General features: G+C 51.3%; 1 protein-coding gene across 1 annotated transcript; it reads left to right on the top strand.

The window, feature by feature from the left end:
- The first annotated feature begins 6,515 nt into the window (after window positions 1-6,515).
- LOC125522767 (WAS/WASL-interacting protein family member 3-like) lies at window positions 6,516-8,100 on the top strand. Its single transcript, XM_048687803.1, has 2 exons — window positions 6,516-7,265; window positions 8,040-8,100. The coding sequence occupies exons 1-2, from the start codon at window positions 6,627-6,629 to the stop codon at window positions 8,064-8,066; spliced, it is 666 nt and encodes a 221-aa protein (XP_048543760.1). The 5' UTR covers window positions 6,516-6,626; the 3' UTR covers window positions 8,067-8,100.
- The last annotated feature ends 8,167 nt before the right edge of the window (window positions 8,101-16,267 follow it).

Genomic DNA, 16,267 nt, shown 5'->3' with positions numbered 1-16,267 from the left:
CTTGCTCACTTTTGTTAGCACCTTTAGGATCGACAAAACCTTCTAGTTGCATCATATACAACTCTTCTTTAAGAAATCCATTAAGGAATGCAGTTTTGACATCTATTTGCCAGATTTCATAAAATGTGGCAACTGCTAACATGATTCAGACAGACTTTTAAGCATCGATACGAGTGAGAAAACGTTATCGTAGTTGTCAGCGTTCTGGGAACGGGGGTCCCCAGACTTGCCTGCCTGCGGCCTGCAGCATGGCTCAAGTGGGGGACCAGCGCGGCCCATCTTCATCAGCACAAGCTCATGACCCTCGCGAGGGACCAAGCCTCGCGGGGCGGATGACAGGAAGCTTCCTCAAAGGCAGGCTCGCCAGGCAGGCTCGCGAGGAGGCGGAGAGATCAAAGCGGGGGTACCTCGCGAGGAACCCGTGACGCAAGCCATGACGATCGAGACCAGGTGGGAGCCGGCCTGCGCAATGTCCTTGTTTCCTCTTTGGTGCAAAGGGGGCAAGCATAGGTCAAGGCATCGGGCAAAGGTTACCATTCCGGTGCAACGAGACCAAGACCAGCAGAGCGGCAGGACGGAGGTCACCGTGGAGCCCAAGACGGCGTCATCACCAGTACTTTTGGCAGCCGAAGGCCACCTTTGGTCAGTATAACTTGTACTAGATGTTCCCCTTCGAAATGGCCAATTGTTGGCGCCCTTCCCGCTCATTATTTTGGGGAGACGCCCAGGGCCTCTATAAATAGAGCTAGCCACCACAGAGTAGGGGGACACCCCGAAGAGAGAGAGAGAGAGAGAGAGAGATCTGGTAGAACCCTAGCAGAGAGAGAGAGGCGACTGAACTCATCCCAGCAGTTCATCGCACCAGCTCAAGAACACCTCTCGCGAGGTTGTTCTTCCTTTGTACTGTTCATCATCAGCCCCTGAGGCAATCCACCACACCACACACTGGAGTAGGGTATTACACCACAACGGTGGCCCGAACCAGTATAAACCTCGTGTCCCTTGTGTTGTTCGTTGTTTCCAGCTCAAATCACGCGAGGAGATTGAACATAGATCGGTAGGGGAGAGATCTCCGCGCACACCCCATTGTTCGAACCTCAAGGGTCTGCCGGAACCCGAAATCCGACATTTGGCGCGCCAGGTAGGGGTGCGCTGGAATCTTTCTTCTGCTGTTCGCGTGTGATCTTCCGTCGTGTCCATGGTGACACTCGTCGGGCTCGCGCCGAGCGCCGGGCTGCTCTCGCCACCCGCGTGGCCCAGACAACACCCGTCGTTGGACGGCCTCATTGTTCCCCGTCGCCTGCCGCCACCGGCCCAGCGGGGAACGAGCAGCAGGCCTCATCCCAGCATCCTTCGGTATGGCAGGAAGGCCGCACCGCCACACCGTCGCCAACTCCATCTGTTTCGTTGTCCCACGGCCCGTCGCGCCCCCACGGACGCGCACGCCGCGCTGCTCCTGGCAAGAGAGCTCCTGCACTACCACCCCGTCGACGACCTCTACGAAGAATGGCTCGCCCGCATCACCGAGCTCGTCAGCACCGCAGGGGGCTCCCCCTTGCCGTCCCTCTTGCTGCCTCGCCCTCCGTTCCGCGCGGGAGGCGAAGATCAGGAGGTGCCTCCACCACGTCCTCCCCAAGAAGGCGCCCTGGCTCCAAGGCACGCAGCCCCAGGGCGAGACCCTCCGCGTCCGGTGCCTACGCAGCAAGAAAGGAGCTACCAAGAGATCCCTCGTCCCCAAGAAGGTGCTCGCGCGCTCCCAGCACCGGCGCGCCAAGATCGCATCCCTGCACCTCCACGCCAAGGCCCCGTGCTGCTCCAAGCGGCGGCGCGCGGTAATCCCCATGGGCAAGCCCAGTACCAGTAAAAGGCACCGGTAGCCACGGCAGGCTGCCGTGCTCTCACCCCCGAGCTGCGCGGCGTCGCATGGCCAGGCAAGTTCAAGCCTGACCTGCCCCCTCGCTACGATGGCACGGCGGACCCCGCGGAGTTCCTACAGCTCTACGAGCTATGCATCGAAGCCGCCAACGGAGACGAAAGGGTCATGGCAAACTGGTTCCTCATGGCGCTCAAGGACGGAGCCCGCACCTGGCTCCTGAACCTGGCTCCTGGCACAATCTCCTCCTAGGACGAGATGCGCACTCGCTTCATCGCCAACTTCCAGGGCACTCGCGACCGGCCCCCGGCCGTGAGCGATCTGCGCCGCATCAAGCAGCAGCAAGGGGAAAACCTGCAGAAATACATCCAGTGCTTCAACAACGCTCGCCTCAAGATCCCCAAGGTGACTGAAGAAGCCATCATCTCGGCCTTCTCCGACGGCGTGCGCGACATCAAGATGAAGGAGTAGCTAGCAATCCATGAAGACCTGTGCACATCCCTGGAGCTGTTCAACTTGGCGACCAAGTGCGCCAGGGCTGAGGAAGGGCGCCTTTCCCTCCTCGAACTCCCGGCTACCGACCCAGAAGAGAAGAAGCCCAAGGCCAGGGACGTGAAGCGCAAGGGGGCTGCCGTGCTTGCAGTGGAACCAGACACAAAGCGAGGCAGAGATCAGCCTGAGTCATCCAAGGGCAGCCGGTACTGCGTGTACCACGACCTCCACACCCACAACACCAATGAATGTCAAGAGCTCAGGGCCGTGAGAGATGGGCGTGTCGGCCGACGCCCCGAGCGCAACGACAGGGGCTATGGCCGAGGAGGAGGAAGAGGTGGCGGACGATGGGAAGACCGTGGCCCTCGCCAAGGGTGGCGTGATCGACCTCGCGAGGACCGTTGGCAGGACCAGCCTCGCGAGGGAGGCTGGAGAGATCAGCCTCGTGAGGATCGCCCGCACGGCAACGCAGGGCTTCCTCCTCTGCCGCCACCACCAAGGAGGAACGAAGACCAACATCAAGACGAGGGGGCTAGGGGCTTCCAGGAGCCGCGCGCAATCGCTTGCATCTTGGGTGGCGCGCAGGCCCCAGCCTCACAGCGCATCTTCAAGCAGTTTGCTCGTGAGGTGAATGCAGTCCTCCCCAAGCTTGAGGCCACGCGCCCTCTCAGGTGGTCTGCATGCGCTATCACGTTCAGCTCAGCGGATCAGCTCAAGTGCGCGGCAACGGCCGGAGCCCCCCCGATGCTTTGCTCCCAGTCATCAACAACGTGCAAGTCACCAGGACCCTCATTGATGGCGGAGCAGGACTCAACGTCCTGTCCGTCGAGACGTTCGACAATCTGCAAGTGCCGTATGATCAGCTTCAGCCAACCAAGCCATTCTCAGGAGTCACTGATGGTTCCACTGTTCCAATAGGGAAGGTTCGCCTTCCAGTCACCTTCGGGCAGTGCAAGAACTACCGCACCGAGCTCATCGACTTCGACGTCGCCCACATCCGTATACCGTACAACGCCATCCTCGGTTACCCAGCCCTGGCCAAGTTCATGGCAGTGACTCACCATGGATACAATGTCCTCAAGATGCCGGGAAGCGGTGGAGTCATCACCGTACCTTGTGAAGAAAGGGACGTAGTGTATTCACTCGAGCGCACGTTCCAAGCCGCAGCAATCGAAGACCCGGACCACGGGAACGGAAGACTTCCCAAGGCGACCCCCAAGAAGAAGGTTTCGCCTGGCCCAAGCAACAAGGAGGCAGGCGCCTCCGGAGGTGTCGCATCAGGGTCCGCGCCCAATCAGGGAGCGCCACCCTCTCTTGCATTGGAAGGCGCGCCCGGCGCCCTCCTTAGGCAGGGCTCGGGGGCTCTTTCTTGGAGAGCCACCGACTTTGCCAAGGTCGCAAGGGAGGCGCTCGGGCACCACTTGGAGGGGTGCTTCCAGGCACGTTTCCCTCAGGAAGGTACAAGCCAAGGAAGACCAAACCCTCAGCAGTTCATCGCAAGCAACACTCAGGAACTACAAGAGTCGAGAGTCATGCGCGGCAGCCACCGCTTGCTCGCCATGGCCCCACATCCAGGCGAGGATAGTGGATTGCGCGTCTGCATCGACGTACCAGGGCTCAATCGAGCCGCGTCTCAAGAGCGCCTCTGGCCTTCGCGCATGGGGCGTTGCGAGGGTCCACCTCACAGCTATGTTCGCATGCCCTTTGGCCTGCCGAACGCGGTCACCGCACATCAGCGCCTGCTGAGGAGCATTCTGGAGGCTGAGGAGTTCAGGCATCATGCAGTCCAAGCGGAGATGGAGATGGCTCTCGGAGACCCGCCTGTGCCCCCGGAGCCTCCCAAGGCTCCTGGGCCTGGGGGCTCGTGAGAGTCGATGCCTTCATCGCGCATCGCCCGCTTCTTCAACACCACTCCATCTTCAACGGCACCATGTGACATCTTTCTAAGTTCCGTTTTTAGCTGGGAGCGCCCACAGGGCCGCATCATTCCCAGGCCACGTGGGTCAGTCCCCACGGCATGCATCCGTTTTGCTTATGCTCTTTACTTACCTTGTTGGGGGCGCCCCTCGGGCTGCATCATCCCCGAGCTGCTCGGGCCTGGCCCTGCGACGTTTGCTTTTCCGCGTCTACTTAAAATGAATTTCCTCCTGCGTGCTTAACATACCCAACCTAATCGCCTGCTCGATTGACGCCTACCTATAGAGCCGCTCGCTCTGGCACGGCATCTACGCACGGGTCCATTCCTGCAACGCCGAAAAATCTGAGTGGTCGAGCTCTGGCCGTGGCAGCCCCGCAAGGCGCCACCTCACCAGGCCCTCAGTGCCCCAATCACTCCCCCGGAGTGACCAAAGGTTGGCTGGCAACCGTAACAACAGGTCTTGTTTCTCTTTATGACTGGTGTGCAGGACCTACTCCAGGAGCAACGCTAGGGACATCGCGAGCTGTCTCTCCCTCTCTCCGGCACAGACCGCTTGCACGTTAAAAGGGGGCGCCTGAGCATCGCGACTCATGGGCTCCTACTAGCTCTCCAGCCCTCACCCCCTGGCCTTGACCCACGGCATCGCGACCTGTCATACCAGAGGCGGCTAAGCTCGCTCGAGGGACGGGACCTGAGGACGTAGAGCATTAAGGAAAGTGCGGGAGAGTGGGGAGAAGCTCGCGAGGACCTAAACCAGCAGCGCCTTAGCTGCCACCGCTCGGGCCAGGCGCTTCACCGAGGAACTACACCTAACTCAAGAGATAAGTCACGCCCTTACAAGAGTTGGACCAACGCAGCGCAAAACCCTCGCCCAGTGCGGCTCTGTCACGGCGACGTTACCTTCCTTTCTCGCCCAGCGAGGGCTGCTTGAGCGCTAAAGGGGACCTCCCGAGCATCGCGACTCGGGGGCTCTTACCGGACCTCGGGCCGCTCACCTCCTGGCCTTGACCACGACATCGTGACCTGGCATACCAGTGACGGCTGAAGCCTACCTGGGGACCGGGACCTGTCAGCGTAGAGCGCCAAGTCCTCGCGAGGATAGAAAGGGGGAGCCGAGCCAAGACAGGACAAGCACCTCGCATTGATTCATATTAAGGATATAATATTCATAAAAGACATGGCATACGCCTTACATACCCCCACGGGGTGTTGCTTCGATTCCTCGCAGGGAACAAGAGTTCTAATCCTAAGGAATGCTAATTGCCCGCACCGCCGCAAGGGGCGCCATCATCAATAGTGGGCTGCCCAGCGTCGACGCCAACCCATCCAGATCAGTGGCGCGGCGGCTGGACGCAGCCTGCCCCGCCGAGCACCGCGCGAGCTCGGGGGCTCGTAGCTGTCGTCGCTCGTCTCCGGAGTCGCGAGGAGCTCAGGGGAGCCACTGAATTCCCCATCTCCTCCGCTGCTACCTGAGGAGCTGCTAGAGGGCCGATGGGCGGGCTAGGTTGTGACGCCCCGAGACCGATGCGCAGGTGTCTTCCAGTTATTCGCTGTCTTGCCATGTCTTTTGCTGCGTGTTGTATCTTGCCTTGTCATCATGTGCCTTGCATCATATTTTTTCAAAAACTTGCATCCGTCCCGGCCTCCCCGTTCCTTCCGTTGTCCGTTATGAGTCCAGACACCCTTGCACGCGCCCGCGGCACGTCCGAAATATTATTTTATAAGTGGCCGATAAATGTTCTCGGAATGGGATGAAAGTTGGCGTGTGGTCTTATTATAGTATAGATAGACCGCCTGTCAAGTTTCATCGCATTTGGAGTCTGTTTGATGCCCCAACGGATAACTATAGCGACAGTATAGCCGGTCTTTTTGTTGGACGTTTTCGGTCTCCGGAAATCATGCCGGGCTACATCTCTCCCCTCTACTCTCAGACCAACCCGCTCTCCACAACCCACCTAGGTACATGCCTACCCCTCTTTGCACAGCGCATCGGACCTACTCCCGCGCGCGTCCGAAAGCTGTCCCGGACCCGACCCGGACAGTCGTTACCGTTGTGTGCGGATCATCCCCAAACATCTACAAAACATCTTCGTTTTGTTTATTGAACTCCCTAGTCTATTTTTTCGGAATGTCCGATTTTGATCGGAGGGACCAAATCGCCAGCATCTAGTTCCCCTACCTATTCATAACTAGACCAAACCCTAATTTTTAGGAGATGTCCCATCCATCCCATCATGCGCCGCCACCCACTCAAATCTCTCAGGATCCATTCCCCAACCCAAGCAGCCTCCGACCCCCTCCTGGTTTTCAGCACAGCCGCACCTGATCCCCTCTCCTCCCTCCATGGAGTCGTCACAGCCGACGAACCCAGCCACCAGGACCGGCCTCCTCCCTGTCCTTTCTCCTCCTTCCCGAGGTTTCTTCTCCTCTAACCTCTCTCTCCCTCCCGTTCCTCTCGCAGGAGCTCGCCGCCGCTGCCGTGGATTTGGAGCAGCGCCGCCATCGAGCTTAGTCCGCGGCCGCCGTTGCCCGGATCCAGTGATGGCCGACCTGTTTCACACGTTTCGCCGCCCGCCGGACCTCCCTCCGTGCTGCTCCCGTCCCAGGCCGCCAAGCCACGCCATGGTGCCACCACCAGGACCTTCGCATGCGCTACCGCCATGGATTGGATCCGGCCGGAGCGGCACATCCGCCTCACCTCCCGTCCTCTGCTGCTTTCCTCCCCCATGCCCGGATCCGCCGCCGAGCCGTCCCGGAGTCACGCGCCAAGTCTGCCGCCCGGCGCGCCTTGCCGCCTCGCTTGTCAGGGAGACGACTAGTACCTGGCTCGTCAACGCTCCAATCGTTGACCCGCTGCCCGATCTCACGCCCGTCATGGTTACGAGCGCCCGACGCGAACCGGCCTCGCCTAGGCCCAACGCCACCTCGTCCTTCCACTCAGCAAGTGGGCCGTCTCACCACCGACCTGCCTCAAGGCCCGATGTGAGTAGCTCCCCCATGCTTGGGCCAGATCTAGGTTTCGGCCCGTTTCGTGTTTTTTTTCATAGAACTATTTTCCTTTTACCCAGAGAACCCAGTTTTACAGGAAACCCCCTAAACTTCATGCATTTAATAACTCTCAAACCGTGCATCCAAATTAAACAAACTTAATATGAAAGTTGCTTAGAATTTTGTGTAGTTTCATAATATGTCTTTTTCATCCATGTCTAAAATGTTTAAAATGATGTTTGTTTAAATTTGCTTAAATAACTTGTTAAAACGATTTATTTCATAACTAATTAACCGTAGCTCGGATTTAAATAATATTTATATGTAAATGGGGTAGAAAAATGCCTAGTTTAACATGGTGGCTTTACTTTGCATGTTTAACAACTCTAAAATGGTGTTTAGGGAAGAACAGTAACAAACCTTAAAATATGCATATGGGGTTTTACCGGAATTGTTGTTTGTTGTTTCCGGCCTCATTTAAACTTGCCTAGATAGGTAGTTTTGTTGTGCTTCACCCCTTGCCATGTTAATCAACATTTAATATTGTTGTGTACATAAACAAGATCGAACTAAATAACTTGTCGTGGTGTTTCGTCAATATGCACTGTTGCATATTGAGCTCCACTTAATTTGTAGGATTGCTTGTGCACTTTCGCCATGCCATGCTTCATTAAACCGGACATGCATCATACTTGGTTGTGCGTCATGCCATGTTTATGTGGTGGTTGTTTACTATAGTGTTTGCTTCTTTCCGGTGTGCTTCTTCAGGTTGGTACCGATAACGTCGTGTGGTGAGGATTCGTTCGACTTCGTCCGTTTGTCTTCTTCATGGACTCGTTCTTCTTCCTTGCGGGATTTCAGGCAAGATGACCATACCCTCGAAATCACTTCTATCTTTGCTTGCTAGTTGCTCGCTCTTTTGCTATGCTCATGCCGCGATACCTACCACATGCTTTATCATGCCTCCCATATTGTTGAGCCAAGCCTCTAACACACCATGTCCTAGCAAACCGTTGTTTGGCTATGTTACCACTTTGCTCAGCCCCTCTTATAGCGTTGTTAGTTGTAGGTGAAGATTGGAGTTTGTTCCTTGTTGGAACATGGATATTTTTGTTGGGATATCACAATATCTCTTATTTAATTAATGCATATATATACTTGGTAAAGGGTGGAAGTCTCGGCCTTATGCCTGGTGTTTTGTTCCACTCTTGCCGCCCTAGTTTCCGTCATATCGGTGTTATGTTCCCGGATTTTGTGTTCCTTACATGGTTGGGTTATAATGGGAACCCCTTGACAGTTCGCCTTGAATAAAACTCCTCCAGCAATGCCCAACATTGGTTTTACCATCCGCCACCTAGCCTCTTTTTCCCTTGGGTTCCACGGACCCGAGGGTCATCTTTATTTAAACCCCCCCGGGCCAGTGCTCCTCTGAGTGTTGGTCCACCTTGTCAGCCGCCGGTGGCCACCAAGGGCAACTCTGGGCTGGCCTATCGGAAGTTTGGACAATCTGAGTGTGCCCTGAGAACGAGATATGTGCAGCTCCTATCGGGATTTGTCGGCACATTCGGGCGGTGTTGCTAGACTTGTTTTACCATTATCGAGGATGTCTTGTAACCGGGATGCCAAGTCTGATCGGAATGTCTTGGGAGAAGGAATATCCTTCGTTGACCGTGAGAGCTTGTGATGGGCTAAGTTGGGACACCCCTGCAGGGATTTGAACTTTTGAAAGTCATGCTCGCGATTATGGGCAGATGGGAATTTGTTAATGTCTGATTGTAGACAACCTGAAGTTGATCTTAATTAAAACGCATCAACCGCGTGTGTAGCCGTGATGGTCTCTTCTCGGCGGAGTCCGGGAAGTGAACACGGTGTTGGAGTTATGTTTGACGTAGGTTGTTCTAGGATCACTTCTTGATCATAGTTTGTCGCTCGTGCCTTTGCCTTCTCTTCTCGCTCTCTTGTGCGCATATGTTAGCCACCAAATATGCTAGTCACTTGTTGCAGCTCCACCTCATACCTTTTACCCTACCTATAAGCTTAAATAGTCTTGATCGCGAGGGTGTGAGATTGATGAGTCCCCGTGACTCGCAGATACTTCCAAAACCAGTTTGCAGGTGCCGATGATATTGTGCAGGTGATGCAACTGAGCTCAAGGAGGAGCTCAATGAAGATTGTGTTCGTTATGTCGTTTCCGTTTCCAGTTGATCACTAGTGGATCCCAGTTGGGGTCGATCGGGGATCTGTGTAGCATTTGGGGTAGTATTCTTCATTCTGGGTTCCGTAGTCGGACGTTGTGTGTATCTAGATGATGTAATGTTATATTCATGTATTGTGTGAAGTGGCGATTGTAAGCCAAGTATGTATCTTTCCCCTTTATTTATGTACATGGGTTGTTTGCGAAGATTACCTCACTTGCGACATTGCTTTCAATGCGGTTATGCCTCTAAGTCGTGCTTCGACACGTGGGAGATATAGCCGCATCAAGGGCGTTACAAGTTGGTAATCAGAGCCTTCCCTGACTTAGGAGCCCCTGCTTGATCGAATCGTTGGCGTTGTTGAGTCTAGAAAAATGTTTTGAGTCATTTAGGATTATATATATCGGAGAGTTAGGAATTTTTTTACTCCTCAGTCCCTTTGTCGCTCTGGTGAGGCATCCTGACGTAGAGTTTTGACTCTTCTCTTCTCAAATTTCACTAAAAAATTTAGGATCACGCGGGTATCTTGGAATCGTTCCGATGGTTTTGTGACGAGAATATTGTTCTTGGTGCCTCCTGACATTTAGGGGTTGTGGCAGTGTCCCGGGGAGTTGAGCTCCGAGGTGTTGTCGTCACAATTTTATCGTTGAGGTTCTGGAATACCTAAGTTTCACCGACATCGAAAATCTCTTTTATGCAGTTGTTGGTGAGATAACCTCGACGCCACCCAGTACTGGGGCGGGAGTTCGGGAGTATTGCCATAACTCGTATAACGGATGCTTTTCGAAGGTTGAGGCAAACGATTTCCGAAGGTTTCTTGGTTATGTGTTGAAGGATGGATACAGCTGGATGTAGGATTTGCTAGTTTTGGGTGAGATAGTATGCTTCCCCTGTATCCCCAACACCTGATTGCATAACTGAAAAGTTTCGGGAGTTTATAAGTGGGAATTCAAGTAGATCTTAGTATATCTTTCCGACAGATGTATGATATGAAATTGGGGTTCGACGTCTAGTGGTCCGCCTATCCACGGTTGGTTTTAAAGTGGTCTCGTTGTGTCTTAAAGAGTCCTTGGCTATGCTGACTCGGGGACGCTTCGTATGTCATGTGCACTGCCTTGTACATGATGGTGTTGTATGATCGAGCCCGTGTAGGCCCCACCACGAAAACTTCGGACGAAATCTCTATCATATGTTTTGTTCCGGCTTATTCTGCAAGCCAATCCTTTGTTTTTGTTTTCAGTTGTGGTATTCGAGTTGCTTCGAAGTCAAATGTGGATTCCATCCCTTGTCTAAGCGGTGTTCTCATATTTCTATGTGAATACTAATCCTTCTCGATCATCGAGTTTGTCATGTCAATCCTTTTCAACCGGTGTGTTTCTCTTCAAGTGGATCCGTTCATTTTCAACATCCGCAAAATTCAATCTCAGCTTTCTCAACGGTGTTCGTTTCATCCATCCCAAGTTGTCTTTCTTGTCCCTCCCTCCCACCCTTGTTTCTTCAAGGACTCAGATTTCTTAATCAAGTATCCATCTTATTGATGTAAAGCCTCCCCATTATGTTCCGTCAATGTTCTTATCCGGTGGTTCTCATGAAGATCCTAACGGAACCTCAAGTTCATGATTATTCTTTCTCTTTCTTCTCTGGTGGAACCAATTCAAGCTTTGTTGTTCATATCCCTTTTTCCTTGTTTCAAATGCCTTCTCATACCGGTGCACCTCATAATAATTCACTTCTCGCTATTCATTTGTTCCGGAGTGCTCAAGATATCTCGAGGATTCGTGTTTCCACTATGCTTTCTTTCAAACTCTTTCGAGGATGTTATCTCATTCAAGCCTTTTAAATCAACCGGTGCAATCTCTCCTTCAAATCTTTTCAACGGTGTTTCTCTTGAGTGGGCCCTAACCCACATGTCTTTTCCCAGGATCTTACCTGACTCTCCTAATTTTTCCTGGAGTTACTCCCAAATTCTTTTTGAAGTTTGACATAAGAATGAATTTTCATCAGGCAAATGCCTTTGCCCAAGATCTTTCAAGCTCTTTTCGTTGTTGGCTCAACCTCTTCATTTTTCATTATACCGGGGTGTCTCATCAATTATCATGGTGGTGTTTCTCGTCGTCATTCTCGGATTTGAAGACTAAAGAAGTGTTTCCTCTAAATCTTGCTCCATTCCCTTCAAGATTCATGATTCTAGCTTGATGCCTTCCTCTCATAATTGTTTTCGATTGTGAGAATTCTTTTCACCCATCCAGAGTAATTCAGAGTATTTTTAGTTTGATTCGCCGAAAGCCATCATTTCGGGATTATTCATTACAACTTTTAGCTCTTATTTTCAATTCTTACTGGTGCATCCTTCAAGTGTTCTCTAATCAGCTCGTGATCTCTTCGTTCTCTTGTATCTAAATTCCCTCAAGCATCTTCATTCATTTTCTAATTCTTCCCGGTGTTTCTCTATCTTTCCTTTGTTCATTTTCAATTCTTACGGTGGTTTGCTCAAGATTCTATTCCATGGTTATCATATCAACTCATTCGTTGTTTTCCAAATCCTACCAATGGCTTGTTGAAGACCGTCTCAAGTTTGCGCTATATCTATCTTAATCCTTTCTACGAGAATAAGTAGTATGCCAATCCGTTGCTTGTCATCAATCTAAATTGGTGAAGGATGAGCATAACATAATTCTTATTCTGGATTCACCCAAATGATCAATTCTTTATTCCGGAGGCTCATCAAATTCTCGGTTCGAGATGCTTTATCTTTCATTCCGGAGTTCCAAGATTTCACTTTATCTCGTCGCAAAGCTTCATCTAATCATTGCAAGGCTTCAATCTTATTATTTTCATACTTCTTGTCGTTTGATCATCATTTTGTTTACCGGAGTTCTTCATGGAGGTTCTACATGATGGTTCATAAAGGATTTAATTCCTTCTCGAAGTTTTCATCGAGATTCTTTTCTAAGGAGCTCAAGTATTCTTCATCTTGCAATCCGGAGTGCAATTCTTTTTACCGTATCATTTGAGGTGGTGCTATGGCATTCTTCATAACTTGAGTTCATGTTTCATGATTCACATGTTGTCAAGAATGAGGTATCTTAAATCCATCAATCTCTTCATTGGAATTATCTTGGGTTATTTTTCACCTAAAGCTTTTCCCTAAGGATTGTTGCTAATTATGGTCTTTATAAATGACCCAAGTTCTTCATTTATCCTTCCGGTGAAATAAACTTCTCGTCTCCTTGTTCATATCAAGCAAATCTTTTGTCTTCCGTTAGTGGCGGAATTTCACCTCATAAATTGGAGATGTTTTCTGTAAGCCCACAACAAGCTTACTCTTTTAGTTGTTGGTTTTCCAACAATTCCGTTCGACCCTTCTCCTAAAGATGTTTTTTTCTTCAAGCTCATTTTAGGTAGAAGATGTTGTTTTCCCCTCTGTTCTTTTGAGTCCATTCCTACATTCGTTCCGGAGGCATGGTATTGTTGCTATATTCAACCATCAACTCGTTTTGTCAAAGATCATTTTTCTTTCTTTTGCTTATCTATTTAACCGGAGTGTTGTGCCCTCTACTCAAGTTCTCTCATCTTATCAAGTTTCATATCTCTTTTCTACTAGAGTGCTGTCCGAATTTGTTCTTCCTTGTCCCTCTTTTCTGACGGAGATTGTCAACTTCATTTATATCCGTTGTATTCTTTTCTCGAAATGGCTCAACCTCTCAAGGTTCTTTGGTTTCACTCGTTTGTCAAAGAAGCAAATTAGTTTTACCTCTTCTCTTTCTCTTCCGTTTTCCCTCCGGTGCCGTTTTAGATCTCTGGACGAGATCCTCTCGTAGTGGTGGAGTGTTGTGACGCCCCGAGACCGATGTTGTGACGCCCCGAGACCGATGCGCCAGGTGTCTTCCAGTTATTCGCTGTCTTGCCATGTCTTTTGCTTGCGTGTTGTATCTTGCCTTGTCATCATGTGCCTTGCATCATATTTTTTCAAAAACTTGCATCCGTCCCGGCCTCCCCGTTCCTTCCGTTGTCCGTTATGAGTCCAGACACCCTTGCACGCGCCCGCGGCACGTCCGAAATATTATTTTATAAGTGGCCGATAAATGTTCTCGGAATGGGATGAAAGTTGGCGTGTGGTCTTATTATAGTATAGATAGACCGCCTGTCAAGTTTCATCGCATTTGGAGTCTGTTTGATGCCCCAACGGATAACTATAGCGGCAGTATAGCCGGTCTTTTCGTCGGACGCTTTCGGTCTCTGGAAATCGTGTCGGGCTACATCTCTCCCCTCTTCTCTCAGACCAACCCGCTCTCCACAACCCACCTAGGCACATGCCTACCCCTCTTTGCACAGCGCATCGGACCTCCTCCCGCGCGGGTCCGAAAGCTGTCCCGGACCCGACCCGGACAGTCGTTACCGTTGTGTCTGAATCATCCCCAAACATCTACAAAACATCTTCGTTTTGTTCATTGAACTCCCTAGTCTATTTTTCCGGAACGTCCGATTTTCATCGGAGGGACCAAATCGCCAGCATCTAGTTCCCCTGCCTATTTATAACCAGACCAAACCCTAATTTTTAGGAGATGTCCCATCCATCCCATCATGCGCCGCCACCCACTCAAATCTCTCGGGATCCATTCCCCAACCCGAGCAGCCTCCGACCCCCTCCTGGTTTTCAGCGCAGCCGCACCTGATCCCCTCTCCTCCCTCCATGGAGTCGTCACAGCCGGCGAATCCAGCCCCCAGGACCAGCCTCCTCCCTGTCCTTTCTCCTCCTTCCCGAGGTTTCTTCTCCTCTAACCTCTCTCTCCCTCCCGTTCCTCTCGCAGGCTGCCACCGCTGCCGTGGATTTGGAGCAGCGCCGCCATTGAGCTTAGTCTGCGGCCGCCGTTGCCAGATCCAGCGATGGTCCGACCTTGTTTCACACGTTTCGCCGCCCGCCGGACCTCCCTCCGTGCTGCTCCCGTCCCAGGCCGCCAAGCCACGCCATGGATGCCACCACCAGGACCTTCGCATGCGCTGCCGCCATGGATTGGATCCGGCCGGAGCGGCTCATCCGCCTCACCTCCCGTCCTCTGCTGCTTTCCTCCCCCATGCCCGGATCCGCCGCCGAGCCGTCCCGAGTCACGCGCCAAGTCTGCGCCCGGCGCTCCTTGCCGCCTCGCTTGTCAGGGAGACGACTAGTACCTGGCTCGTCAACGCTCCAATCGTTGACCCGCTGCCCGATCTCACGCCCGTCATGGTTACGAGCGCCCGACGCGAACCGGCCTCGCCTAGGCCAACGCCACCTCGTCCTTCCACTCAGCAAGTGGGCCGTCTCACCACCGACCTGCCTCAAGGCCCGATGTGAGTAGCTCCCCCATGCTTGGGCCAGATCTAGGTTTCGGCCCGTTTCGTGTTTTTTTTCATAGAACTATTTTCCTTTTACCCAGAGAACCCAGTTTTACAGGAAACCCCCTAAACTTCATGCATTTAATAACTCTCAAACCGTGCATCCAAATTAAACAAACTTAATATGAAAGTTGCTTAGAATTTTGTGTAGTTTCATAATATGTCTTTTTCATCCATGTCTAAAATGTTTAAAATGATGTTTGTTTAAATTTGCTTAAATAACTTGTTAAAACGATTTATTTCATAACTAATTAACCGTAGCTCGGATTTAAATAATATTTATATGTAAATGGGGTAGAAAAATGCCTAGTTTAACATGGTGGCTTTACTTTTCATGTTTAACAACTCTAAAATGTGTTTAGGGAAGAACAGTAACAAACCTTAAAATATGCATATGGGGTTTTACCGGAATTGTTGTTTGTTGTTTCCGGCCTCATTTAAACTTGCCTAGATAGGTAGTTTTGTTGTGCTTCACCCCTTGCCATGTTAATCAACATTTAATATTGTTGTGTACATAAACAAGATCGAACTAAATAACTTGTCGTGGTTTTTCGTCAATATGCACTGTTGCATATTGAGCTCCACTTAATTTGTAGGATTGCTTGTGCACTTTCGCCATGCCATGCTTCATTAAACCGGACATGCATCATACTTGGTTGTGCATCATGCCATGTTTATGTGGTGGTTGTTTACTATGTTGTTTCATTCTTTCCGGTGTGCTTCTTGGTTGGTACCGATAACGTCGTGTGGTGAGGATTCGTTCGACTTCGTCCGTTTGTCTTCTTCATGGACTCGTTCTTCTTCCTTGCGGGATTTCAGGCAAGATGACCATACCCTCTAAATCACTTCTATCTTTGCTTGCTAGTTGCTCGCTCTTTTGCTATGCCTATGCCACGATACCTACACATGCTTATCATGCCTCCCATATTGTTGAGCCAAACCTCTAACCCCACCATGTCCCAGCAAAAACCGTTGTTTGGCTATGTTACGCTTTGCTTAGCCCCTCTTATAGCGTTGTTAGTTGCTAGGTGAAGATGGAGTTTGTTCCTTGTTTGGAACCATGGATATTTTGTTGGGATATCACAAATATCTCTTATTAATTAATGCATATATATACTTAAAGGGAGCTCGGCCTTTATGCCTGGTGTTTTGTTCCACTCTTGCCGCCCTAGTTTCCGTCATATCGGTGTTATGTTCCCGGATTTTGTGTTCCTTACATGGTTGGGTTATATGGGAACCCTTGACAGTTCGCCTTGAATAAAACTCCTCCAGCAATGCCCAACATTGGTTTTACCATCCGCCACCTAGCCTCTTTTTCCCTTGGGTTCCGGACCCGAGGGTCATCTTTATTTAAACCCCCCCCGGGCCAGTGCTCCTCTGAGGTGTTGGTCCACCTTGGTCAGCCGCGGGGCCACCCGGGGCAACTCT

This window comes from Triticum urartu, chromosome 7, assembly GCF_003073215.2.
Source record: "Triticum urartu cultivar G1812 chromosome 7, Tu2.1, whole genome shotgun sequence".
In the NCBI taxonomy this organism is placed as follows: Eukaryota; Viridiplantae; Streptophyta; class Magnoliopsida; order Poales; family Poaceae; genus Triticum; species Triticum urartu.
Note: the sequence above shows the minus strand (reverse complement) of the source record. Positions and strands in the feature narration are given on the sequence as shown.